The sequence below is a fragment of the Ascaphus truei genome, chromosome 5 (genome assembly GCF_040206685.1).
Source record: "Ascaphus truei isolate aAscTru1 chromosome 5, aAscTru1.hap1, whole genome shotgun sequence".
Lineage (NCBI taxonomy): Eukaryota > Metazoa > Chordata > Amphibia > Anura > Ascaphidae > Ascaphus > Ascaphus truei.
Window position 1 is genome coordinate 147440650 of NC_134487.1, and position 27138 is coordinate 147467787.

A 27138-nucleotide genomic window follows, 5' to 3' on the forward strand; every position below is an offset into this window, starting at 1 on the left:
TCCACGGGAACTGCAACCGGATCACGGCAACACCAACCGCATGGGAACAGCAACCGCCGCTATCCCTTCCTATCACTAACTACTCCTAGAGTGACAGCAACCCTAACCTAGGGCCTGTCCCTGATGAACTGCAACCTGGGATGGCTTGAGGAAAACTCCTAGGGCCTGTGGAACAATAACCTGCCCCCTCCCCTAGCTACCCAGTCCTATCTGTATCTGGCTAATCCTAACAGCCTAACTCACCTGCAGCCGACACACAGCTCACACTGTCAGCCTGCAGGGATTCACACACGCTTCACACACACTGCACGCACTGCGCCCAGCACATGCAGCGACAACACACACAGACAGCTGCAATCACACACAGCCACCTGGATCCCGCAGCAAATCCACTGCACTCACGCTGTGCCTATTTGCCAGTGCGCACAGCCCTCTCCGCTGTGGCACTGCCAAACCTGCACCTTCCTCACCTAAGGGTCACCTCCCTAGCTAGGGCCGTCCCTCTTCAGTTACCCCCTGCCCTTACCGGGAATTGGGGCCTGCCTGGGGATCTAGGGAGAACCCTTACCTGGTACAGGAGCCACGCGCTCCCTGTACCCTTCCTACTCCTTCCTTCTCCTCTGCCTGACTGACGCATGCAAAGCCCGGGAAATGTATCTATATTCCCGGGCTGAGCTTCCTCCAGCCCTATTGGCCACACTCAGGCACCTGATGCCTGTCTCCCTAAGCCTCCTGGGAATTGTAGTTCCCAGGGGGCTGTCTAAACACTGGGGCCGCGTGCGCGCTTCTCCCGCGCATGCGCGAACTCTCAATGGCCGCCTCAACCTCTCTATCTTCTTCCCTACTCTCGCGCAATCTCTCCCTGCACTGGGGATCCTATCGCGCGCTTTCTGGTCCCTGCGCATGCGCGAACCTACGCGCAATGGCGGCGCCCTCTCCTTCGCAAGCCGGGCTGGTGGCAACGCGATCGCGGCCCTAGCGACGGCCCGATCGCGTCCCCGGCAACCGGCCTGCACCGCAGGGCAACGCGCTACTCCCTGCTCTGGCCCCCACCCTCGCGAAGTGCCGGCGGGTCCGTCGCAGCCTCCGGCGGCACCCGCTACCACACGGCACTCGCGGAGAGGGGCCAGGGATTTCAAATTTACCTCGGGGCTACACCTGTAAGGGAGAAGGCATTCCATCACTGTTTATTTATAAAAATGCAGTTTCATATACAGTATTTGTTTCAAGAGCAGAAAAGATTGTGTTGAGAATGATCTCATTCTTCCTGCTCCTAACACTTTCCCTATCAGAAAGGGTTATAAGCACACACAAAACCTTTAACAGGGTATCTCCTCCTTTCTTAGCTCCTTCATCACCTGAAGGAACATCAATTTATCGCAGAACAAGGCATTGCTAGCCATTCTTAGATTGTAAGCTCTTCGGGGCAGGGATTTCCTTTCCGATTGTCTGATTTTGCTGCACTTATTGTATTATTATAATTCCCTGTACTGTATTCTTTGTGAAGCGCTGAGTACACTTTTGGAGCTATATAAATAAAGACATATAATACAATACAATTCTGACAGAGTAAGGGTATCAGACCATACTGACATAAAACACAGTGCTACTACTTTAAAAAAGCACATTGACCAATGCATCCACAATCTGTGCGCTGCTTTTGACACAAGGAAAGTATGTGTGTGTGTGTGTGTGTGTGTGTGTGTGTATCAGTGGCTGTGTGTGTGTGTGTGTGTGTGTGTGTGTGTGTGTGTGTGTGTGTGTGTGTGTATCAGTGGCTGTGTGTGTGTGTGTGTGTGTGTGTGTGTGTGTGTGTGTGTGTGTGTGTGTGTGTGTGTGTGTGTATCAGTGGCTGTGTGTGTTTACAAGCAGGACTGACTTAGTCAGCAAATCCTCAGAGCTTCAGCCAATGAAGAGCCTCCCCAGCCTGCTGCTTGAGAGCTCCAGAGTTGGAGCAGCATGCATGCAGTAATGTGAGGCTGATCTTCCTGCTGCTGCTGCCGCTGATGGCAAAAAATGGGGTCTGGCTACGGAGATTACTTGGGTTTCCCAGCAATGCAGAGCCCTGGACTCATCAAAGGATGCATCTGCCATTTCGCCTGTCCTGAAACTGAAAGCAGGATCCTCATGGATTGAGGGGACTGGTTCATGTCCATTCATTTGAAGATGAAATGCTTTTCCCGTTACCTGCCTTACATCTTCAGACCTCCAAACACCATCCTGTCTTCCAGCTGCCACACAGAAGGTACAGATCTAGAAAGGGTGGGTTTGTGGGTGGGTGTAAAGGAAAGTGGGCTGGGAGGAAGCCTGACTTCCCAAAGATCTTTGCTGACATTGCTGCTTGAGCTGTCAGATGATGACAGCCATTTCTGCCAAAAGCTGGGATGTGAAATAGACCGTCCTATTGCTGAGGCATGTGTTATAGTCTTATACAAAGAAATCAGAGCGAACTCATTATTATACCACATATTTTATCTCCTAAGGAATGCATTTACTCAAGGACACTTACACAATCTAACCCAATATCTTAATGTTCATTATAGAGTCATTAAGTTTACTTTATTGTGTGCATGTGAGTAATGTTGTTATTAAGCAAGACCCTTCTGCCTAGCTGCTGCTGAGCAAAACATTTTATGCGTGACACAGTTTGTCATTGTCTATTTAATGCAGTTCTGTATTCCCAAGGAGTCAATTTGGAAAAGAGTTAAGCTTTTTTATGGGATTGCATTTTGCGTTAAAATAATAATGAAAAATAATAATAATGATAATAAATTGTGCGACGTGTATGTGAATAAGTGTTCAGGAGCAGGTTTGATTTTTGTTATTTGCATCTAGCATGACCTTCTTTCTACAAGCTATTTGCTTATTTGAGTACAGTATGTGGTTTACACTTGACTGCCTGCTGGATTTTTTATATGTACTGATACTAGTAACAACCACCTTTTCCTATAAGCATGTGCAGCTACATATTCATTTGCTCCTGGAAAATACTGTACTCTACAAATAAACATCTGCATACAGAACAGTACAAGGCTTTATATCTAGGAGTTATAAAGGGCTATGTGTCAACCTCCTGTTAAATAGTTGTAAATACAAAGCAAAGGGGGAAAATGTGCTTGCATCCATTAGAAACTTGTGAATCCAGCATCTTTGTTTTGATGCAGACCGTTAATCAGAGCAGTTTACACCAGGTCAGACTTGACTGTATTTTGATACACAGAAGGGGACCCAGATGTTGCATTTTCTCTTTATAATATGTGCGTCAAGTAACTCCCCCGTAACACCTCTTAGAACCTTTCCCCAAATTACAAGCTGATGCTCACAGGACAAAATACATTAACAATAACTCAGTATATTGACCCTAAGAGACAGATGTTCAAATATCCTCACCAAGCTTTCATTCTTTAGTAACAGAATACATACATGTAGTTTATCATACTATAGGGTACATAGTATATAGCATTCCCATGAATCAGTGGTGATACGGAAATCTCACTTGAGTTTGTACATAAAGTTAGTACACATTAAGAGGGCTCTTTCTCTAGGGGTTGAAATAAAAGTTAATGGAGTTCAGAAACACTGCTTTAATTGTTAGGACACATTCATAAGAGGTTTAGTTCATAGATAATGTTATTTCCAAAATAGAAATAAGGCTACCCTTTCCCATTATAGCTCCTCCACAGCCGGGTAAAGTCTTGATGATATGCACATTTTTAGATTGTAACCCCAGGCTTCTTGCAGTTGATTAGACAATAACTATACCCTGGCATGCATGTTCATAGACACCAAGTGTCAGGGTGTTAATTACTCCCTGCTGTTATTTATAATTTAATATGAAAAGCGAATACATTGTGGCATTACATGACATGCAGTATTTATTATAAAAATGACTGCATTCTAAGTGGTCATGGAATAAAATGGAGTACAAATGTCTTAATATTTTATCACAATATTAAAGAGGTTTTCTTTTGCCAGGAGTGATTGAATTTGGTTTCATTATGACAAAGATATTAACATCTGCAAGGTGTTTACAAGTCTGTGTAACGGTGATGGCAAACACACAATTTACAGTTGTTTGTTTAATAAAATATATGTTATTGTCAGTCTCTGAAAAAGGAATAATTACTGAACTACGATTTACTACTCAATATTTTTGATGGCGTATTTGGATACTACTATTATTTGTGGTGCTTGTGCTCTTCTATGTACAGTGCATATAAATCTCAGCACTGTTTAAACATTTATAAAGAATATAGCCCATATTTTCTAAGCAGTCTTCCGCCACAAGACACCTCCTGGTGCTGGAAGAAACTTACAGTCCATTAAGTCAAGTACATATTGGCCTAAATTCTTTCTGTAAACTAAAAATGGCATATGCTCAAAGATTGCATATAAGAATAAAAATAAACTAGAATTATGGCGGCATTTTGCAGATTTAACCAAAATGTATTTAACATTATATATTAAATCTACTTGGTGTGTATAAAACAATGCATCCTTTATTAGTGATATGAAATGAATAGACTGCAGGAGAGAGGCTTTTGAAATGCTTTAGAGAGCATCCAGATGGTCTTTGGAGGCCACACTTTGAGAGTCCCTGCTTTAGAGGTTAGAGTTAGTTATTCAGACAAAGATGTTCATGTGCATGTAATTTCCCAGAATCCCTTGCTGCAGTGGAAGCACTGTATGCAAAGAGATAATAGTGGAAAGCAGGGTTTCAGACATGTCTGAGACATGTGAATGTGCTCACAAGTGATATTTTTGTTTGTTCAGACAAAGATGTAAGTTAAAGCAGTAACGTTCACAAATATTAACTACTGTTAAGGATGGAAATGCATTGATCCTTATATTATTACTGTAACGGGTGTTCGTGTCTGGTCTGACCCCCCCAATCTCACATTGGCCCCTGTGGTCTATCCAGCCCAGTTACATGTCTGTGTATGATAGTGCACCTGTAGGCAACAGAACTCCTGAGTCTCCCGCTTGATGGTATTGGGGGATGTCAAGGCGGACAGTATCTGAGGTAGTGGGTGTTGAGTCTTACTCACATTACGTGCAGTGCCTCCACCTCATCAGGATCTATGCAGATGCAGGTAGATGGTCCTGATGAGGAACTCCTTCTTGGTGGTGAGGGCCCCGGAGAGTAATTGCAAACTCACACCAGGGGGTTTCCTTTTTACAAGTCATCTTTATTGTACCAGAGGTGGGCGAGCTGCCCTGTGCAGTGAAACGTCTCAGCCGCACATTCTCTGTGATTCCCTTCAAAAGGTACGCCCTCCCAATGGAGTGGGATTCCCTCTCCCCGTAGGAAGATCACCCCTGTTCCAGGTCCCTGGAACAGTTGGCCTTAGCTTACTTTAAAGATTAGTAGGTACCCCTAGTTACGACACTAGGGGGTACCTTGAACTTGTCACTTCAACCTTCCACTTCTACTCCCGTACATGCGCGCACTAACTTTAGGCAGTGTAGTGCCTTATATACCTCAGGAGGCAGGCACATCTCTGAGGTCACTAACAATGGACTCAGAACATGTAGCCACTCCCATCCATACATAGGGCACGTCACCAGGGTGTGAGGGCAAACCTCCATAATTACTGCTGGCACTCCTGTAACTTACTGTACCATGTCTTATTGCCAGCAGGAGAGATGACAGTAGGCATTGTTATGCATGACTACATTACATCTTAAAAAGTGGATAGTCTCACATTTCATTGTACAACCATAGATTAAAATCCATGATACCTTTAAATAAATGAAAAAAAGTTGTACATATAATAAACATTTAATGTTGTCTTTAATGATTCTTACCTTACCCTTTTTGCTGTATCAATTTGGAGACATCTTTTTAGTTTTTGTGTATATTGTTTATTTATATAGTGCCAACAATATACAAATACAGAGAACAATAATGCCCCTCTGAGCTTACAATCTAATGAGGTATTAGTTGTGATACTGTAACTGGTAATGCAGTGGGACAACCCTATACAGATCCCAGTGCCAGCTTCATGTGACCTGGGTTGAGTCAATTTATCTCCCTGTGTCTCATGTATCAAAGCATTAAAACATATTAATCTTTTGAGTGCCCTTATGATGTGCAGTACCTGGTACTGTACATGATGTCAAAAAGGCTATTTTTCTAGGGGATGATCGGGCTGCTGCAATGGCTGACCATTGAAAAGTATTATTATTATTATTATTATTTTGGAGGTGGTAAATTAAAATCTGCCATTTCCTCGCATAAGGATCTTGACTCCAAATAATGAAATGTCTCTTATGTTCTCTAAAGAGAAACAAAATGCTGACAGAGTGCTGGAAGTTTTAAAAATGATTAGACTTCCTGCATTTTATATTTATTCAATATTTGAGTTTGTTACAAAACAGAGACCACAGATTTCTGTGGAGACTATGCAGACACTTTGCCAGGTTATTGTTCAGCTCGGAAACCTAACTCGCAAATTACAGATGTAACCAGCTTTATTTGACCAACTTAATGCAGAATATCGTGTCATAACGCATAATGCCAGAGAGTTTCCATAGGATACAATGACAGCCATCAGACAGAGGCCCTTATTCTTTAAGGTGTGATAGCGTAGATGGTGTGCTAACGCAGGAAAAGTCCCATTGACTTTAATGGGGCTTTTCCTGCTATAGCACGTCATCAGTGCTTATCACACCTTACAGAATAAGGGCCAGAATATCACAGAATATCCCACCATAACGAGTTAGCAATAAATCTTGTTACATCTCTGACACCTGGCACAGTCTCCTATAAAGGGAATGACCATATCTTGACTTCTACATTGCTTGGGTAATTCTAGATCTTTGTAGAAGATGTTGATAATATTTAGGTAATATTTATTTACATTCCTAATCCCACATTAGTGACGGTGATACATCTTCTGAGTTCTTATTGCTCTTGTGCAATGCTTTTTAACATTTTTCTCCATGAGCAACTACTTTTAATATGATCCAATTGATGCGGCACCACATCAGTTTATTCATAATTAAGATCCTATAACACTAGGTAGACACTGAAATAAAATACCTAATTACTACATACTTACATTGCCAGTCACATTTGAAATAAGTATTATCAAAAATTCACGTGTCCCGTTTGTGTAGAACTAATACAGATGTCCGCACTAATCACCATTTTGTTTAACTTACTTTAATACATCTCTTCCTGCTCTTTCCAATGCTCTTTTTATTTTTAAAACCTGGTACTCTGTTCTGGATATAAGCATTTGAAATAATAAGTGTCTGGAAGGTTAAAATTGAGTTCTTCTCAGAGAACAGTGCAAGCTAAAGGATATGGGCTCAGATGCACAAAAGGGTGCTAAGTTTTGGGACACCTTACTGTAACTCCCATTCAAATAAAGCTTAGCACCCTTTTGTGGATCTGAGCCATGGTATCTTCAGAAGCTAGAGATTGATTAAGAAAATCATGATTTTTTATACTAGCATGTTTTTTTTTGGGGGGGGGGGTTAAAAGCAGAGCACAAGATACTAAATATGAGAGTTAAGCTCATAGAGGCTTCTGGGGGACTTCTGTTTTAAACATACTGTATTGCTAAATATTTTAACAGTACACTGCAGCCAATACTTATTTTGTTTTCCACAAGGAACAGTTCTGGTTATGGTTAATATGAGGCAGCCCATTAGGGTTTTTGGTGGCTTCTCCAAAAATACTGGCACAATGTGCAACACGCTCGAGACACACACACACTTCTCCCCCACCTCTCTCCGCTCCATGCTGTTTCCTCCTCTCCTTGGCCCCTCCACCAGGGCTCCTGACACTTCCTCTTGATTGGCTGCTGCTGGGCAATGCAGCCAATCAGGATAGAGGTAGCAGCCCAGCTCTCTCACTGCTCAGGGAATTCCTGCGGCCCCCCAAGCCAGTCAGGTCACTATGTCCAGAGAGGTAATACCGGACTTTTTTACTAGACAGTGTCCAAATACAGGACAGTCCGGTTCAATACTTGACACCTGACAACCCTAGCAACCGTTAGTGTCACAAGACACCAGTCCAGTATATGATAAAACTGCTCTAGCACACTGTATGAAAACCTCCTTACAGAACGTCTGGAAACATTTCACAAAATGCCCTTTCTGCCTTTCTGTGTCTCCCTGTTTCATGCCTGTAACACCCACAGCAAGAGTAGGTCAAGAAAAGAAATCTATGAATCATGAGATACAAGATTGTAATGTAATTAGGTTATATATTTACAGGTAACAAGGGTATACATTGACTGATCAAGCAGGAAATGGCGACATAATTATACGCCCCCAATATTTAATAGAACATGGCTAGTGGTGCATAAAGCACCTCACCTCCTGCGTGTTAAACACATAAAAAATTTAACACTTTTGGAGGTGTTAAGTGCAACTCAGGATTTATGAATAATAATGACATTATTTCCAGCATACACCACTGCAAAGTTTATATGTGAAACAAATATAGTAATACACTTTATAACATATAGTCCTCAAGTTTCTGTAACACCGTGACAGCAGCAATTATTCAAATACTTTTAAGATGCATGGTCAAATATATTCCCCTCATGTGCTTGATGAGAAAACTGCAATGTACAGTATATGCTGAAATAGGCAACATATACAGCAAGCTTTGCTGTTCCTTATGCCGCGTTAAAGAATCCTAATGGGAAAATCATGTTAGGATACATCCCTTGCTTTGGCTTTTCCTTCCTTAAAGTCACAGTGGCCGAAGTCTGCTGAGAAACTCCATTGCGGCCTTTGGGCCCTATCTACAAAGTGGTGGTACTCCCTTTTGGTGCCAAAAAACACTTTATAATTGTGTTAGTTATTGCGACTTACTGTAGGTGTGCTACCAAAGTTTGTTTTTGTTTGGGGATGCACTTTAGTGACATCCCAGAGATATGACAAGCAGACTACTGTATTTACTTGTGCCTTTTCCTGAGGTTCTCAAACCTCTCATGGAGGACTGGACAGGCTGCATCAGGGTTTAGGAATAAAACCTAATGCACACACCGGCTTCCAAGATACTTACTGCTGTTTCAGATGGGTAATAAGTATAAAAGAAATAAGTCAAAACCAATGTGGCTAAATAAACAGGTAGGGGAGGAAATGGACAAGAAGAGGAAGGCGTTTAGATTCTTTAAGTCAGAAGGGACAGAGACATCGTATCAGAATTATAAGAAATGTAACAAAAATTGCAAAAGGGCAATTAAATTAGCAAAAATGGGTAATGAAAAAAGGATTGCAATAGAAAGTAAGGTCAACCCTTAAAAGTTCTTTAAGTACCTTAATAACAAAAAAATGAGAAAAGAAAATATTGGACCCTTTCAGTGTGAGATGGGTAGGCAGATTATTGGAGATAAGGAAAAAGCAGAGGTATTAAACAAATTCTTTGCCTCTGTGTTTACCAGGGAGGAATCAAGTTTAATAGTAGTGCCACAGGAGGAAGCCACAACCTCCATATTAATGAACAATTGGTTAACTGAGGAAGAAGTTCATAAGCGACTTGAAAATTTTTAAGTACTGTAAATAAAGCACCTGACCCCAATGGCATACATCCAAGAGTTCTCAAGGAGTTAAGCTCAGTAATAGCCAAACCATTATATTTAATATTCAAGGAATCAATTTCCACAGGCTCAGTACCACAAGATTGGCGTAAAGCAGATGTGATGCCTATATTTAAAAAGGGAGCTAGATCACAACCGGGGAACTACAGACCTGTAAGCCTGACTTCAATAGTGGGGAAACTTCTTGAAGGTTTAATATGGGATAATATTCAGGAATACCTAATGGAAAATAAAATTATTAGTAATAGTCAGCATGGATTTATGAAGGATAGAGCATGCCAAACTAACCTTATTTGTTTCTTTGAGAAGGTAGGTAGGAATTTAGACCAGGGTAATGCAGTTGATGTGGTCTACTTAGATTTTGCAAAGGCTTTTGATACGGTTTCACACAAGAGGTTGGTGTACAAAATAAAGAAAGTTGGACTCAGTAATAATATATGCACCTGGATTGAAAACTGGTTATAGGACAGACAACAGAGGGTTGTCATAAATGGAACTTTTTCAGGTTGGGCTAAAGTCGTGAGTGGAGTACCTCAGGGATCGGTACTGGGACCCCTGCTTTTTAACTTGTTTATTAATGACCTTGAGGTTGGGATCGAGAGCAAAGTCTCCATCTTTGCTTATGATACTAAATTGTGATACTAAAGCAGAGCAGGATGTAATTTCTCTCCAGAAGGACTTGGAGAGACTGGAAACTTGGGCAGGTAAATGGCAGATGAGCTTTAATACAGATAAATGTAAGGATATGCATTTGGGATACAAGAATAAAATGAGATATATTGGGGGAATCCTTGATGAAGAAGGATTTAGGAGTGCTTGTAGACAGCAGGCTTAGCAATAGTGCCCAATGTCATGCAGTAGCTGCAAAGGCAAACAAGATCTTATCTTGCATCAAACGGGCAATGGATAGAAGGGAAGTAAACATAATTATGCCCCTTTACAAAGCATTAGTAAGACCACACCTTGAATATCGAGTACAATTTTGGGCACCAATCCTAAGAAAAGACATTATGGAACTAGAGAGAGTGCAGAGAAGAGCCACCAAATTAATAAAGGGGATGGACATTCTAACTTATGAGGAGAGGCTAGCTAAATTAGATTTATTTACATTAGAAAAGAGGCATCTAAGAGGGGATATGATAACTATATACAAATATATTCAGGGACAATACAAGGAGCTTTCAAAAGAACTATTCATCCCACGGGCAGTACAAAGGACTCGGGGCCATCCCTTAAGATTGGAGGAAAGGAAATTTCACCAGCAACAAAGGAAAGGGTTCTTTACAGTAAGGGCAGTTAAAATGTCGAATTGATTACCCATGGAGACTGTGATGGCAGATACAATAGATTTGTTCAAAAAAAGGTTGGACATCTATTTAGATGGGAAAGGTATACAGCAAGCATGTCAAACTCAAATGCTAACAAGGGCCAAATAAACAAGGTTTAAATCTAGGTGGGCCGCAAAAAAAAAAAACTTACATTTTCATAGAAACTTAGGTTTATTTCAAAAAGTACAGTGTGTGTGTGTGTGTGTGTGTGTGTATGTGTGTGTGTGTGTGTGTGTGTGTGTGTGTGAGTGTGTGTGACGGATGACCGCAAAAAAAAAAAAGCCAGATGTGAATGATTCTGAACGCATTAACCAGTGTCAGGATGCCCCCTCTTAATTTCCAAAGCAGCAATCCCACCTGGGATCTTACCTGATCCGCAGTCTCTCAAGGTAGTATACTGGAGGGGAGGTGTTCCTTACCTGTCTTCTAATGTCCCCCGTGTGAAACTTGAGAGTCAGATCTGGAAGAAAGCAGAATAGGTTATTTCGGTGTAGGTACTGCTGCGGCCAAGTTTATTCGAGCATTTGCCCGTTCTTGGCCGCAGCAGTAGCCTGGCGCGCGCCCGAGAGTGACGGGCGCGCGCCGAAGCAGCGGAAGAGCGCCCTCCGATCGGGGCGCTCTCCCTACCGCTGCCGGGTCCGCCGGGTCCCCCGGAACCCCCTGCCGCTGTCCCGCGATCGCGGGACACCAGGGCTCCCTCGGGGAGCCCCTGGACGCGCGTGCAGGGGGCGCACGCTCCCGAAGACGCGTGACCGCGCGTCTATGACGCGCGGCACGCCGAGGGGCGGCCACTAGCAAGCCGGGAAATCTCCCGGCTTGCGGTACCGGCCACACTTTAATAAAGTGTGTCGGTAGTGTATAGGGCAGTTAAGATAAAAACAAAGAGAGTGGGTGAGGGTGACAGACAGAGAGAGGGTGACACAGAGAGAGAGAGAGGGTGAATTTACTTAACTTTTAATTTTCGGGAGAATTTACTATTTTAAAGTTGTTAATATAGTGTTTCACTTGACACACACACACACACACACACACACACACACACACACACACACACACACACACACACACACACACACACACACACACACACACACACACACACAAACGTTAGAGTGGATTTACTTTGGCAATAGCGGAGTAAAAGGAATCCTAGTAAATGTGGCTGCTTGAATTTGGCTCTGTTAAGTCAACCTGAAAACGAAGCTACTTGCTCATTGCTTGATACACATACTGTACATGACACATCACTTCATGTTGTCTTAATGTGAGCAGTGCAAGCAGTAGTGGATTTCCCATTAGCCCCGTTAGGCTTGGGCCTGGGGCGACAACATTTTGGGCGCCCTATCAGACCTATCAGCGTCAAATGACGCCATAGACGCCCAAACGTAACATCACACGATGTCTCGTTGCCATGGCAACGTGATGTCATGACGTCAAATGACGTCATGCCGTCACGTTACCATGGCATCGTGACGCCGCGCGGCATCATGTTGATAGCGTCCACGGCGTCATTTGACGCTGGGATTCCAAAGGATATATAGGGCGACAGCAAGGAGGCGGCCAACACGTGTAAGTGCCATGGGGAGGGGGATTTTCAAATCCTCCGCTGAGTGCAAGCCTTTATTTCAAGCAAAAGTATCAATTGGAATGATATCCGATAAAAAAGAATAAAACGTGGCATTGGGGGTTACTCATTAAACTGCAGTATAGCCAGCACGTGGACAATCACACAGGCTCTGCCATTGACTTCACCGGGAGTTTTTGTGCAATAGGGACCTGATGGGCTATATTGCAGTTTAGTAAATAACCCACATTGTATCTGTGAATAAGGAAGTAAATAATAGCACATAAAAAATTGGTTACACAAAAGAGAACATAGTGCCTTGTAGTTTTATAATACTTGGAGGGAGAATAGGTAAATTAACTTTTTTTTAATCTTAACCGTCCCCCGGAGCTCTTGGGTGTCCCTGGACGTCCACTGGGAAACCCGGGCGAACAATATGGCTGCCTGGGTCAGGGCTCGCTTCTGCTGCCTGTAGAAAGCTTTATATTGGTGACCTCGGATGCCATGTTTGTAGTATGCTGCCATATTTGATTTGTTTTTTTGTGTGTCAAAAACGAGACTCAAAAAACGACAAATCTCTGTTATTGTAACCCAATGCCGGGGGATCACCGGTGAGCTCCCGATTCATGTAAGATTATTATTATTTTTAATTCCAGATGGGGCTGCAACTTTAACTATTTGAGTGCTGTGGAGGCCGTGTCACCAGAGAGCCAAAGCCCCTCCTGCACGTTTAGATCACGTAACTGTTCTTCAGGAGTGATCCCAGCTCGTGGTGTCACTGAGGATGGAACGGAAGAGGACACGTCCTCCCCTCCCATTCCCCTAGAAAACAACCCTATAACATATGATGTAGCTGTTATGTCTTGGGGACCCCCGGAGTGCAAGACCCCATGATGTGGTAGCTACCTCATTCATGGGCACCTAGAGGGTTAATACGTGTATACTGTAATTTCTTCTTTATTGACCCTTTGTTTGGTTGAGGAGTAACGTGTGGCAGGATCCTCACTCAAGTTTTCATTGGTAGTAAAATGTTATTTATGTGTTAGTAAAAAGCAGTGCATGCCCGAGGCAAGGTTAGTCAATGGGTCTTTCCGCTGATGCACAGGGCGAGCTGTGTGAGACACAGAGCTATTGCGGATTCTTAAGTCACCCTGTGGGCTGATACATAGGGTGTCTGGAGGGGGTCTAGTTGCCACGGGCCAGGATCACCTGAAGGAGACTATGGTGTCAGGGTCAGACGGGGTGGCGTAAAGGTACTGACGGGGTGGTGTCTTAGGAGGGGTGCCTGATCCGCAGGTGCCTATACCTCTCTGCTTGAAGAACCACTACAGCATCACTAGCCCACAGAGTACTTGTGATGGACTGTGATCGAGTCCAGTGTGCTGGAGGGAGCTTTGCTAGCCTTGGTTACATCTACACTTGGTAGACAGTAACAAAGTGTATTGGAGGCCTACAGAGAACGGATTGCTGCCGGAATCATGTAGACCACATAGTCTGGGGCGTGATTAGACTTTAGATGGTGGTTCCCATGTCCGGGAATACACCATGTGAGTTTCGCTGCTCAAGATGGCATCTCCCGCCAAGACTAGAGACCACGTGTGCAGTGTGCAGAAAAGTTGCATGTCTAATTGTTGCAGGGTTCTGCAAGTCTGTCGTGAAAGCCAGAACCGCGCCCAAGTGATGTGACTGGCTCAGAGAGGCATTGAAGTCCCGCCTTGTTCCAGTGTGCCCTTACTCTAAACTCCACCAGAGGGAGGGGGCACTGTGACAGCCAATGCCAAACAACTGCCTATTCAAAGGGAGGAGCTGGAAGCGAACTGCCGCACTTTCAGTTCTTCGGAGCCTGCAAGGAGAGAGGAGCTGCCTTACTAGTACTCCTACTTTCGTGCATCAAGAGAAATCTGATCATGGCCAGTCCTTGCAAATTCTCTCACTACCGTCTACCAAGAGGCATCTTGGTAGTGAAGGTGGAACGGAAACGCTACATGAAGTGCCTTTGCCCCAAGTGAAATTCCCTGGCGGGATCTTGCATGGGATACAACGTGCTGTGGTGTGGGCCTGCTACCTAAAGCCGACACTGATGAGGCCTACGGCCTTTTCTACCAAAGATGCGGCTGACACCAAGACCTGGGTGGTCGACAATGCAACTACTACTTCAACGATGGAGGTTCCAGCGGGCCCGTGTGCCCCAGCGGAGGCACCAGGGGGCCCGCGTGCCCTGGCTCCTGACCCGGGTCCAGAGACGGTTCGAGAACCGAGTGCAACCCAAGACAAGCAACCAGGTAAGGAGACTGCCCGGGGTGAGGAGGGACAACAGTCGGTAACGGCGCAGGAGCTGGAATGCTGCCTGCTGATTGCCATAGATGACCGTGCAATGCTCCGGTGTCTATTCCCTGTGGATGTGTCCCTACCCTCCTCTAGCCAAAGCAACGGTCGAGTGTCCGTGGTGCTATGCCCATTGGCGCACCCATCACCCGACGCTGTGAAAGATGACAACCTTACCTGTGACACCGAGCGACTGCGGAGTCCAGTCCTGATGACAGGTAATGGTGCAGCCTGAGTGGTGTAGGAGCGTCCCAGCGGTGGCGGTTCTTAGTGGCCTGGTCGGTGAACCAGCATCCCGTCTGACGAGTCCCAGGGTTCTGGTAGATCAGTTGAGCAGTGAGAGGCCATTTACTTACCTTCCGCAGGTCCCGATTGAGACTTCCGGCGAAGCGATACCGGGACGTATCTTCTCCTACGTGTATGTAGACGACACAGCCAAGCAGAGACCGGATATCAACGTACTTCCGGTGCGGGACATAGAATCTTTATCAAGATCCCACGAGACTCACTATGAAGGCGACCGCCGGGGCGGAAGAGGAACGGTCGATGCCCGCTCCGGTGAGTACCACTTCACCCAAAGCTGTTGTGCCCCATTGGATGGATGAGGTCCGTGCTCATCTGAGTCGCAAGAAGGCTGCGGAGCCAGAAATAGAGGCTATCTTTCTGGTACCCGGTAAGAGCAGGTCGCCGACAGGAGGCTCTGACAGAGACATGCAGGACTTTAAGGCCTTGCCACTTACCGCCGGTACCTCATCATTTATGCATGACCGGGACTATTACTCTAAGAAGAGAGCTCTCCAGATCAAGGAGGCCCTGAAACCTTCTACCGACTGAAATGACTGGGACTTTGGGGAGAGGTCTGAGGGGGATGAGACCACGGATAGTGTAACTTCCTGGGGAAGTAAATATGATATGTTGGTCAATTCAGATACATATGGGCTGAAGGGGAGTTTAGTCTAGAGGAAACAGCAGAGGCTCTCAGGCGAAGGGAACATGAAATAAGATCAGGGATAGTACAGCCTAAAGATGTGGTACTTATGTACTGTGATCCACCCTTACAGGAACAATTGTTCTCAGTGTTGCCAGGTCAGGCAGAAGGTCACAGACTGACAAGATCAGCAGGGCTGAAAGACACATAGTCCAGCGGTACCGACAGTCACATGGATTTGAATATCCGTATGTTCCAGAGCCTATAATGCGAGAGGTAGAGGAGAATGGGGAGAAGTGGCTAGTAGAAGTCATACGAGCCTACATTACATCCCATGCCAAAAGACCATACTATCACCTAGATGAACGCATTGCTTATCTAGTATGAGTGTGGAAGGTAGGAAGATCCAAATATATGGATAGGGTGGAGTATGTATCAGAAAGGCATCCAAAGAGGGTGTTCTCAGTTACTGTACCAGATAGTACTGGTGCTGTAGTTAGCAAGCCTGACCCACAGCATAATTATTAAATAATAGCCAGGTTCTCCAATGTTAGGAGGAATCTGGGTCAATACTTGTGTTACAGTTGTATGTAATGTTAACATATGGATGATGTATGTCACTGTGTTTTGCAGAATAATTCATGTATCACTCTGTGGGTATACTATATCAAATGTGTATCAAGGTGGTCATACTATTGTTTAAAACATTGTGTGTGTCCTGTTTCAGGTTACCAATGAAGGATGGTACACCAGGTGGGAGCCATTGAATTCCATCAGAGGGAGAATGTAGCCATGCCTGGCTTGGCTATCAGTCTGCCCTCTCTGATATGCAAGCCCTGGTAAGAGCAGGCAGTATCAGGATCAATAATGGGTTTTCCCCACACAGGCAGCTCCTTAGAGTGACAGGGGAGGAGGTGGGACTAGGTCTGTGTTCTACCCAATCCTGGGTTCAGACCTGGTACCTTTCCCCTAACGTACTTAAGGAGTTGCACCACCCAAATGTAGTAGTGTCTCTACCGTTGATAGAGACAAGTGTCACACTGTCCCACAGGATAGCCTGAGAACTGGCCTTCCCTGTTCCTCTTCCCCTTGGGGGAGAGTGGGTGATGACCTTTCCCCTTTCCCTGCTAGAGGGGCAGGGAAGAGCAAGGACTGCTGCGAGGGCCCTTGACCCGTAGTGTAGGTCCAGGGACCATGCGGTCTTTGGTGACTAGAGTGAACTGCATTGGGCAGAAGCCCATTTGTTACTATGTGAGCAGAAGGATAATAAATTAAATCCAGTTGAATATACCTCCGGCCTTGAGTGTGATCTTTCTGGGGGAGAGGTAACCGTTTCTACCATAGGAGATCGTCTCCATACATCTGGAGCCTGTGGCAGATGGAGGCAGTGTGTACCCAGAGATAAGCAACTATCATGTACCCAGAAACCAGTCCTGTTCTCCCCAACAACAATGGCGGAGATTCAGATCTACTGTGAGCCAGCAGGTATGCACCAACCTACACCGTGTAACTGCAACATCTCCCAGAGTGTGGGGGAAAACAGCGTTACACATAGATATTATGTAGTGTTAAAAATCATGACCTCCCCGACACCTACTGTATGATTTCAAATGCTTCTAACTCATAAACAGCATAAATTCGATTTCAAAAATAAAAATAGAATTGAAAAGAGCAAGAACTGATCTCTTAAAGTAAATAAAAAAATTAAAATGTAAAAAATGCAACCAGCAATCCTGGCAGATTTATTTCACGTGAAGGGAGAAAAACTGCACCAGTTATACGCACAACTTTGATACATCTCATAATAATATTGCTGTGACAATCTCCTCCATAACCACCTTTCATGGCGCAGGGGGAGCAATTTGTAGCAAATAATGGAGTAATGCTCCCTGATACATAGACGCAGAGTCCTGTTTATGACAATTAATACACGGGGGTCGAAAAAGTGTACTTACCTGCACCGGCCACCAAGGTTGTCTACCACTGAACTGTTACAGAAAAGAGAGCGGCTGTTACAGAATGGGCATAACTCTACACCAGGCATTGTGCGGCGCGACTTTGGGAAGCAGAGGGGTGATTGAGAACTCTGCGTCCGAAGACATTTTGCAGCAGCTGCTGTCATTCAGCTTCACACATCACCCCCATTTTCTCCACTCGTTCCAGGGGAGTGGAAAAGTGGATTTTACAAACTGTGTTGTTGCATATACCCCTATCTTAAATAATATGCAGATGTGGCCTGACTCCTTTTCCTTGGGACCACTGCATTTTGCTGCTGTCCAGCGATCCCTGTGCTGTAGAGTAGACAGTAGGGCCTGGAGAAAGTTACATGGGCTAGGCAGAGAAAATCAGTGCAAATAATTGTGGTGGTTGACTATGCAAAAAAAAAAAAAGCCTAGTCTAAAGTAGAAGCAAAAACAACTTCCCCTGGAAAGAATTGCCATTAAATGTAGTTAATCGCCTGCAAATCTATGAAGCTTTTTACTAGCAAACAAACAACAATAGTCACTTACCACTGACACGTGGTATCCTTATTTGCGTCAGAGCTATATTTGTGTGAATGCTTAAAAAGAATATAAGCTAAATATTTTAAATCTGACTCACCCATAAAAACAATTAGAGTGTTTGTAAGACTAGATAATAGAGGGTGTTATAATAGAAACTAAAGCTGCATTGACAAGAACAAGGACCTTACTATATGTCGAGAAAACTGAAGCGTGATTGGTCTCTGCACTCTGTAACACTTGTGGTAATTGTAATAGTGCAACATAAGGTGAGGTGCTGGCTCTATAATAACAGGCCTCTCTCAAGAGAAAGAGATTCATGGTTCTCTCCTAAACAATAAAAACAGATTGCACATTAGCATAGACTCACTAAATCATTGTAAAAGTTAATTACTTCTTTGTTTTCATCTTACAAATGAGCTAATTATTTTTTTCTTGTATGAGCAAAGCACATGTGAATACCAGAATCATTGTAATACGGTAACCACTGAAAATGTGTCAGGGGCTTGTCCTAAAACATAGCAAATAAGCCTAGTAGAAATATACAGAAATCCTTATTGTTTATGTAACACATGTTCCCCCCTCCCCCCAATCGCAGATAGGGTGCATGTGAGGGAATCTATATGTATTAATGCGTGTGGTGCAATACCTGTTAGGCTCACAGGAAGGCTGAGCCTCCGCCAGTGAGAGCCTGGGGTGCTCATGGAACGTCTCTTCGGTCAGCGCCTCCACCTATGTGAGATTCTGCAAATGTAGAATGGCCCTCACATTGGAACATCCATAAAGTAACCAGACCACACCAAAGGTTATGGCTAAAAGGGTTACTATAGGGATCAGTAACATAACATCATAACATACATCACAGAGTGCTAACAGCTCTATACATAACACACAGCAACAGCTATATGCATTGCACTCTGCCAATACTGACAGCTGTAACACTAGCCCCTCACTGGGCTGTAACCCCACACCTTCCTCCCCCAACCCTGTGTCCCCTTAGTCCCAATCCACCCAAGTGTGTGTGATCAGGCCTGTCCCCACTCCAAGACGAAGAGCTGATTCTAGCGTGAAACGCATTGAGGGGGAGATTGTGGTGTAGCCAAGTGTTCGTGAGTTCCCAATAAAGTTGTTTTCTATAACCCGGAAGTGCGCTGAAGTTTGTCACAGGTTGTGGCGTCGGATCCTTTCCTTTCCATGCTGTCACATATGGACAGCAAGGTTGGTGCACGTGTAGAAGGTGTAGATACTTGCCCTGGTCCCAGCACCTGGGTATGACAATCTTCTCAAAGGATCTACCGAAGCCGCGATGACTGTGCTCCGCGTGGGATGGGGTCTCACCAGACGATCCCACCGTGAAGACCAGTCTCTTAATCAGCACACAACAAACAGAGATCTGACCCTCAGACCAGATCATCAGAAACTGCAGCAGACACTGTGTCCCTGACTACTACACATATAATGGGGCAGGGTCCCTACCTTAGGGCCTGTCCCTATGAGCTTACCAGCTAAACCTAGTGGGGAGTTGGGCCTACCTGGGGCTTCTCTGGCCTAGTACAGCAGAGCGTTGGACCGTCTCAAAAGGGTGGAGCTGCGATTTGTAACACTTATATTTTATTAACACCTTTGCACGTTTAATATAAGAGAACACATAATTCTTGTTTTATATAAGTAATATTATTTTTATTTATTTAATATTCACATTAATTTGCCTTGAGGAGGAGCGCCTTAATCACACTTTTTTGAACTAGTACAGCAGAGCACTGCTCTCTGTACACTACCTTCCCCATCTCTTCCTGGATCCAACTGACTCGCATGGACTGTGCACAACAATGTATCTTTCTCCAGCAGGAGAAGCTGCAAGCCCTATTGGCTCCCTGGCGTCAGGTGGCCTGTCTGCCTCTATGCATTCTGGGGGCTGTAGTCCCAGGCCAACCTTTTAAACATTAGGGCCACGTGCACCTGCTCCGCTGCGCCTGCGTAACCCTGTAATGGCCACCACTAGCTCTAGCTGCTCCTGCTCACCTGTAATGGCCGCCGCTACTCCGTGGGCTACACTGCGCATGCGCGAACTCCCGCACATGCGCGAATGCGCACAAGATGGCAGCGCCCTGTTGCTGATGCACTCGCACCCGCAGCATCCCCCACCAGAGCGAGGGTGAGTGAGAGAGAAAGGGGGAACCGGGGAGCCAGAGGGGACCTGGCTACATTTACATTTTTCTGCAATCTGTTGGAGGGAGATACAATTGTATGTCATAAAGTAGTGAAAAACAGAAAGGAGGGGGACGCAAGAAAAAATGGAGATGCACAATGATTAATAACACTTTTGCACCAATATAGTCAGTGTTATCAGAAAATGAGAGAAGCATGAGTAATGGGGGTATCAAATAGAATATTATATTGTACTCACATGTACCGTATAAAAGTACAGTTTTTTAGATTAAAATAAGAGTAACAGGTTGCTCACATATAAGAAGCGCCTCTGTACAACAAAGTTTTCTCCTGCACTTAGACGCAGTGCACTCCTGCTCCCGTATCCGGTCAAAAGGACTGGGTCAAAAGCACTCGGAGAAACTACGGTGGCCATGCGCACTCAAAACAGCTCCACGTCCGTGATATGAACCATGTTTGGAGCATGGAAATGCATCCGATGGCTGTAACTCCAAAACGTGTCATTTCATGCGTTTTTTGTTTTTGTTTGTTTTTTAAGTTGTTTTATGCCTAAAGGGCTTTATTGCAGGATAAACTAATCAAAAGGAAGGGGCACATAGGAAACCCAAACTAAGTAAATGCAAAATGTTCAACTTGATGGCTGGCTTTCCTTGGCAACAGAGCTTATACTAAGTTCCTGATCAGCATGTGCTGACTATGCCTGAGAGCTGGGCTCAGGTGGAATGTCATCGAAAGACTTTTAAACAGCTTCTGGTCTACTTGGAGACCACTGTTCATGATTCTGACACAGATCCAGTCGCTCAGAATCGATGTGACTGCCAGTATTCTGCAGAACCAGTGTGAAAATGACAGCCTTGATACAAAGGCTGAGTATGTACGTGCGAGAATGCTCCATGTGCAGGATGTTTAATGCTGTTTTGCTACATTTGGCTTTTGCTGGAGAAAGCTATTTTTGGTGCAAGTCTGTGTTGTTGAATAAAAGCCAAGCTTGATGTAGCTCTTGAGTTCCGGAGTCCTGTGTTGCCTTATCCCTGCTACACCGCCATATTCACTAAGAATGATTTATTCATAAATGAGTTTCAATATTCATTCTCATTTGCAGAAATAAAAATTGTGTTAAATAACGCTAACAATACAAATAAGTGTTAACTCACAGAAATCTGTTTTAATCAGCACTAGTGATGTAATTGTGGGGGGGGGGGGAGGAGATGTCACACTTTTCTACAGTAGGATTATGGAATAGGTCTTCTTACAAAACCCTATGACAGAAATGCATTTAACCCTTTTGATGTCCGAGTCTACCATTGTATTTCAAAGGGGTTATCATCCAGCATAAAACACAAATGTGTAAATATGAAGCCTTTAGTAGCCCAAGTAGCCAGCTAGCCATGGTCAACCCATGGCATCCCAGATCAAGGATAACTCGTGGCTTCTGGGACATAAACAATTAAAATATCTCAATATATTTTTTTAGATTTCATTTCGATAGTTCCACTAGTGTAAAAGTATATTTTTCTATATTTGAGCCTATACTTTATAAAGAGTGCAGCCTCTATTCTATATTCTGTTGTTTTAGTCTAAGCTTGTGATGTATGACGAGTAGATCTGGTGAGTGGCAGGAGATAAAGGATTACTGGTCTCCAGTTTTTTTATAATGATAGACAAAAAGCAAAAAAATTACAGATATTAGACACGAGTTGGCGATTGCATTCAGCAATTGCAAGTCGTGCTACGAGGATTTTAGCAATTGTGTTTCATGGTGCTGTGATAATGGCAGCCTGCTACAATATACTCACACATTCTGCGGTTTCAATATTTTTTGGAGAGTAATTGCATGCCTCTTGTGAGTTATGTTCTTACTAATGATAGCGTCTAGGTTGTTATTAAACAGCAGTGTATGTTCTGTGGTTTTCTCTGTGGATGCTGTATGCTTTTATATCATACACTTTGAGTTTATGTATACTGAGTCTCTAATTTGGTGTAAAAAAAAAAAAAGACGTTCAATATAATAACCCTTTGGGTGCCGGAGACCCCGCAGCACCATAAACATTTTGAGAGTGCAAAATGCTTGGTCGTTTGTGTGCTGATTACATGGACGCCACCTGGCCCCCAATTACATGATTGGAAGATGTATGTATGTCTTTATGTCTTTATTTATATAGCAAAATTAATACATAGCGCTTCACAGCAGTAATACATGTGACAATCATGAGCTTACAATCTAATTGGTAGGTAGGATGAATGTACAGAGACAGTAGGATCAATGAATGGGATCTCCCTTACAAAATGAGTATTAAATCCACAGCGTTCTCAGAGCATCATAAGAGCCAATGGTGTGATAATCCTTGTGACATCATGAGAACATCATAAGAGTACGCAAGGAGATAATATATAAATAATGCATGAATGTATATATAATAGAATCATATGTAATTCGAGTTATTGGCTATCTTTAGCGGGCAAAATAAGGCCACAGATGTGCTATAAAACATATCTTTTGCTTTTAAAAGGGCATAAAAAAGCATTTATGGTAAAAATTGGCAAGTACAAGCAGATAATTATATATTTTTTTAATTAAGTATTCTTACAAATAATGCAAAACATTTTTGCAAAAGCCATAATCTCTGTGAATAGACACAGCATCCATTTTTTATTTCAAAACAAAAGTGAAACAATTGATCTTTCCAGACTGAAATACGATAAGAAAAATGAAGAATCATTAAATTAGGCTATGTTCTTAACCCTCTCCTTGCTAGAGTAGTCTGCGACACATTGAAGCCCCCTCTGAGAGCAAGGGGTTACAAATTTCAGAATCTTTTTTTCAACCCAAATGGTGCTTTTTCCAAATATATCTCTCTAGTAGTGGCAGTATGTAAGCTTCATAATAAGCTTCAAAAATATAAAGTCTCAGCCAGTGTTCTTTCTATTGCATTCAGCTCCCAGTCACATAATATGCCTAGAGGCCAGTTACAGAGACTCCTTTACACTGTCTCACCTGTGTTATGTCCTGGACTTAACTCTCATATTATCAGTGTAACCCCCCTCAATGGGGTTACCAGGTTGCTGTGATGAGTTAATCCCCCTGTGTTACCACGGGGATACTGATGTCAGAAGGGATATAAAAGATAGGGGAGGGGGTCTTGAAGTCGGGTTCCTTGAGGACAAGAGGAGAGGCGCCTCAGGGAGAGTAGATAGGGATGTTCATAAAGTAACAACATAGATCAGGACCCCTGCTTTATTATGTTGTAGATAGGGACAGTGCCCCTTTAAGTTGGGATCCCAGAAGATGGCTAATGGAGTCCAATATATCTAAAAGATAGGAAAATGACATGCCACAGAGAGCCTCAGGAAAGAGAGCTCCCCGGTGTTGGTGGATCGGCTCTAACCGCAGATCTGCATTAATATTCCTCTCAGTCTGTATGGAAGTGGTTGTTCCCAAACAGGCCAATGGTGTTGTGGCCACTTGCAAAGGACAAACCAGGGTTTCCGTATAGGCCTAACGTAACCTGAGGTAATAACGATGATGATCCTGAAGTAACAAATGGGGGCCGGGTCCCATACAAGTAAAGCAACTAAGTCAATGCACCTCCATTTGAGTATTAAGAGTGGGCACTAATGGAAGCACTGTATTTATGTACATCTGTTATAAAACCAGTACAACATTGTCATGTGCATGTCCCTGGGGACACGAATAAAAGACTACAAAAGTTCCGGGCACCAATTATTTTCCAGCCTTGCTGCCTCATTGCCCAGCCGCCTGAATCCAGCACCCTGAATCAAGGTAACCCATATTGAGTAGCCAAAAACAGTACACCGATGTAATCTACCTAGAAGCCGGGCAGGGAGGGTTACATCAGATTTTAAATGTGATGATTAATACAGCTTCAAACATCACTTACAGGTTCCTATGCAACAATTACAGCAGTCACGATGGGTCTTCTGTATTAGAGGAGGCTACCCAGATTTTCACTAGTACGTAGTTTGGAACTGCAAAAAGTCTGCTGCCTTTGATGCTTCAGATCCTGTAAAATGAAGTTTGGGGATCAGTTATTGGGGGAAGCAAATGGCTATTGTTATGCTAATCTACCTTAGTCATTTGCAAGAGGCATATGGTGCTAGAAGGAAAAAAGGGAAGCAGCGCTAACCACTCAACCAAGATGTGACGTATTATGTGCAAATATACAATATATACAAGTGTATACATATATGTATGGTTTGCTCAGAGTCCCGCTTCTAGAGTCCAAGAAGGGAGTTCCACATCCCTCCAGAAACAAGTTGCAGAAAAAGAAAATGTCCTCTAGCGCGTTGACTCAGGCAATGATTCCAATCATGTGAGATAAAGAAAGAAAAAACAGGAAAACACAGTGGTATACAGTACCTTCCACTCAGCAACATACATTGTGTGATATATATGAATGATATATACTGTAAATATACATATACATATTTGTATATATATATATATACTAGCTTTTGTGCTTGGCTTCCCCCGGGGAATGTAATATTGAATACACATAATACACTCCCCCGCACATAATCCAGGCAAGGACACGCCCCCTCCCTTAGTAGCCACGCCCCCGCCCCCTGCTCCGACTCTAACAGATTTGCAGGACACCCGAGTGAAACTTAGAATGTCCATAATTTGGGAGGTGAGTGACTTTGGAAGCTCAAAATAGTTGTGTTGACCTACAAATCCGCTGCAGAATGTCCACTGAAATTTTCTTTGTGCTACGTGGTGCCGTTTGTGAGATTTCGATGCTTCTGACATACAAACAAACAAAGAAACAGACAACTTAGATATATATATATATATATATATATATATATATATATATATATATATATATATGTGTGTGTGTTAATGTGTGTGTGTGTACTTTATTCTTCATCCTAATTCCTAATTAGCCTGATACCAGTTTGTCTGTAGTATAACTAATTAAGAGCTACCACTTATTCCTCCTCTACCACTTATCACACATAATTGGTTGCAGCAAAATGTGAATCAACTGCATATTATCTTATAAATATCACTGTAAACCATCATATTTAGAACCTACAGTATACAGTATAATCTCAGACTTTCTGAATAACTGTCATATCTAAAGACAATCCCTGTGAGTAAGGTTCGCATTCTTAACTTCTTAACCATGCACTGGATGGGATGTCCCTAGGAAAGAATTGAGAAGCCCCAGATTAAAGTATGCAACATAATTCATAAAATGTACATTTGCACTGGTAACAACATAAAAAGCTATCAATAAATATGCCATACATGCTTATTTTAATAGTGACATGGCTTTCCAAGTTATGTAACTCAGGCCAGTGTTGGGGTTATTTTGGTGCAGAATCTTCTATATTTTGTATGGCTGAAATAATTTTTATACTGTATATATCAAACATAATCAAAATAGCATACAAGGATCATTGTATATGTTAACTATTAACTTGGTTTATTTTTCTTAACTTGTTTATGTGTACAAAATCATACAGCTATTTATCATCATTTCATTTTACATACATGCTGGAGCAGCATTTAGTCATGAACTTTAATAGGTTGGCTAGTGTGTCAGCGTCACATACTACAGTAGGCTCATGTCATGTCATGAATGGAAAGGCCCGACAATCCAGTAAACATTTTTATTGCTTTTGGCTTGGACACAGATAGTATTTTAAGGCTCGTATTCAATATGTAGAGGAACAGAAAATCCTAATATAGAATGCACTCCATGTAACAGTTTTTCAATAGTTTCGTATTATTTTAACCCGTAAAATGTAGATTTTAATAGATCTGCTGTTTAAAAAGACAGGGAGAATGGGCTATATTTGTTTGGAAATCCTAAAAATTATGAATTTTTTTCTCAATAAACTACTCATACCCCAAACAATGGTTTCTTGCTTCGGATGTTAGAATTTATAATGTTAATAGCAATTTGTTTTAGGTGAAGGGAGTCCTTAATATCTTCCATGCAACAGAATCAGTCATCTGTAGGTTTAGCTACAGTAGATATCATCATATACGTAATAGACAATTTGCCATGGGTTTTTTCATTTGAACATGAGACACATTTTAATATACTGTATATTCATCTAAAAAACATATTATACAAATAGTTTAGATAGCATTTCTGTCTGGTTATTGTTTTTTGAGAACCCTGGAGATTGTATGCATAATGTAACTATCAATTATTGTATATCTGACTTCAGACGTGACGTCAAACGCCACGAGGTTGGAATACCTGTGGGAGAAAGATTAATGGTGACATCTCAGAAGTTTGAGCTCCCTCTCCAATACTAGGAAGTGACTGTTACATAAAAAGTATATGTTTACAAACTGGACAGCTAGCTCTACATCTATAAGCCTATATTAGGCACTGTCTCTCTACTCTCACATCTTATACCCTCAACCCAAAATACCCTTCTTCCCTTCACCATAGTGAGAGTTATAAACAGAAGGGATAACCTTCTTCTGATACTTATAACCCAGAAACAGAGAATCTTAAGAACGAACAAACACAAACAAGTCACTCAGTTTGAAACATATTTTTATAACTACAATACTGGACTTGGGAGAGATACTTTTTGATACATCTGTTCATTGCTCCTGCATTTAAGAGAGAGTTCCGTTGATACACAGTTGCCACAGACAAAGTGCGTCTTAAGAATAATTTCAAACAGCTGAAAACTGCACATCTGATGTGTAAGCTAGTATAAATTGATCGTTATACTACGCATATAAAATCCAGGGTACTATTTATATCAT

The 27138-nt window shown here is 43.0% G+C and overlaps 1 protein-coding gene across 1 annotated transcript in view; it reads left to right on the plus strand.

The window, feature by feature from the left end:
• Positions 1–1963: 1963 nt before the first annotated feature.
• Positions 1964–27138, plus strand: part of PPP2R2B (protein phosphatase 2 regulatory subunit Bbeta) — a 306916-nt gene continuing 281741 nt past the window's right edge. The window contains exon 1 of the mRNA XM_075601026.1: positions 1964–2245. Within this exon, the coding sequence (XP_075457141.1) occupies positions 2149–2245 (97 nt within the window). The 5' untranslated portion in view covers positions 1964–2148. The remainder of the gene's footprint in view (positions 2246–27138) is intronic.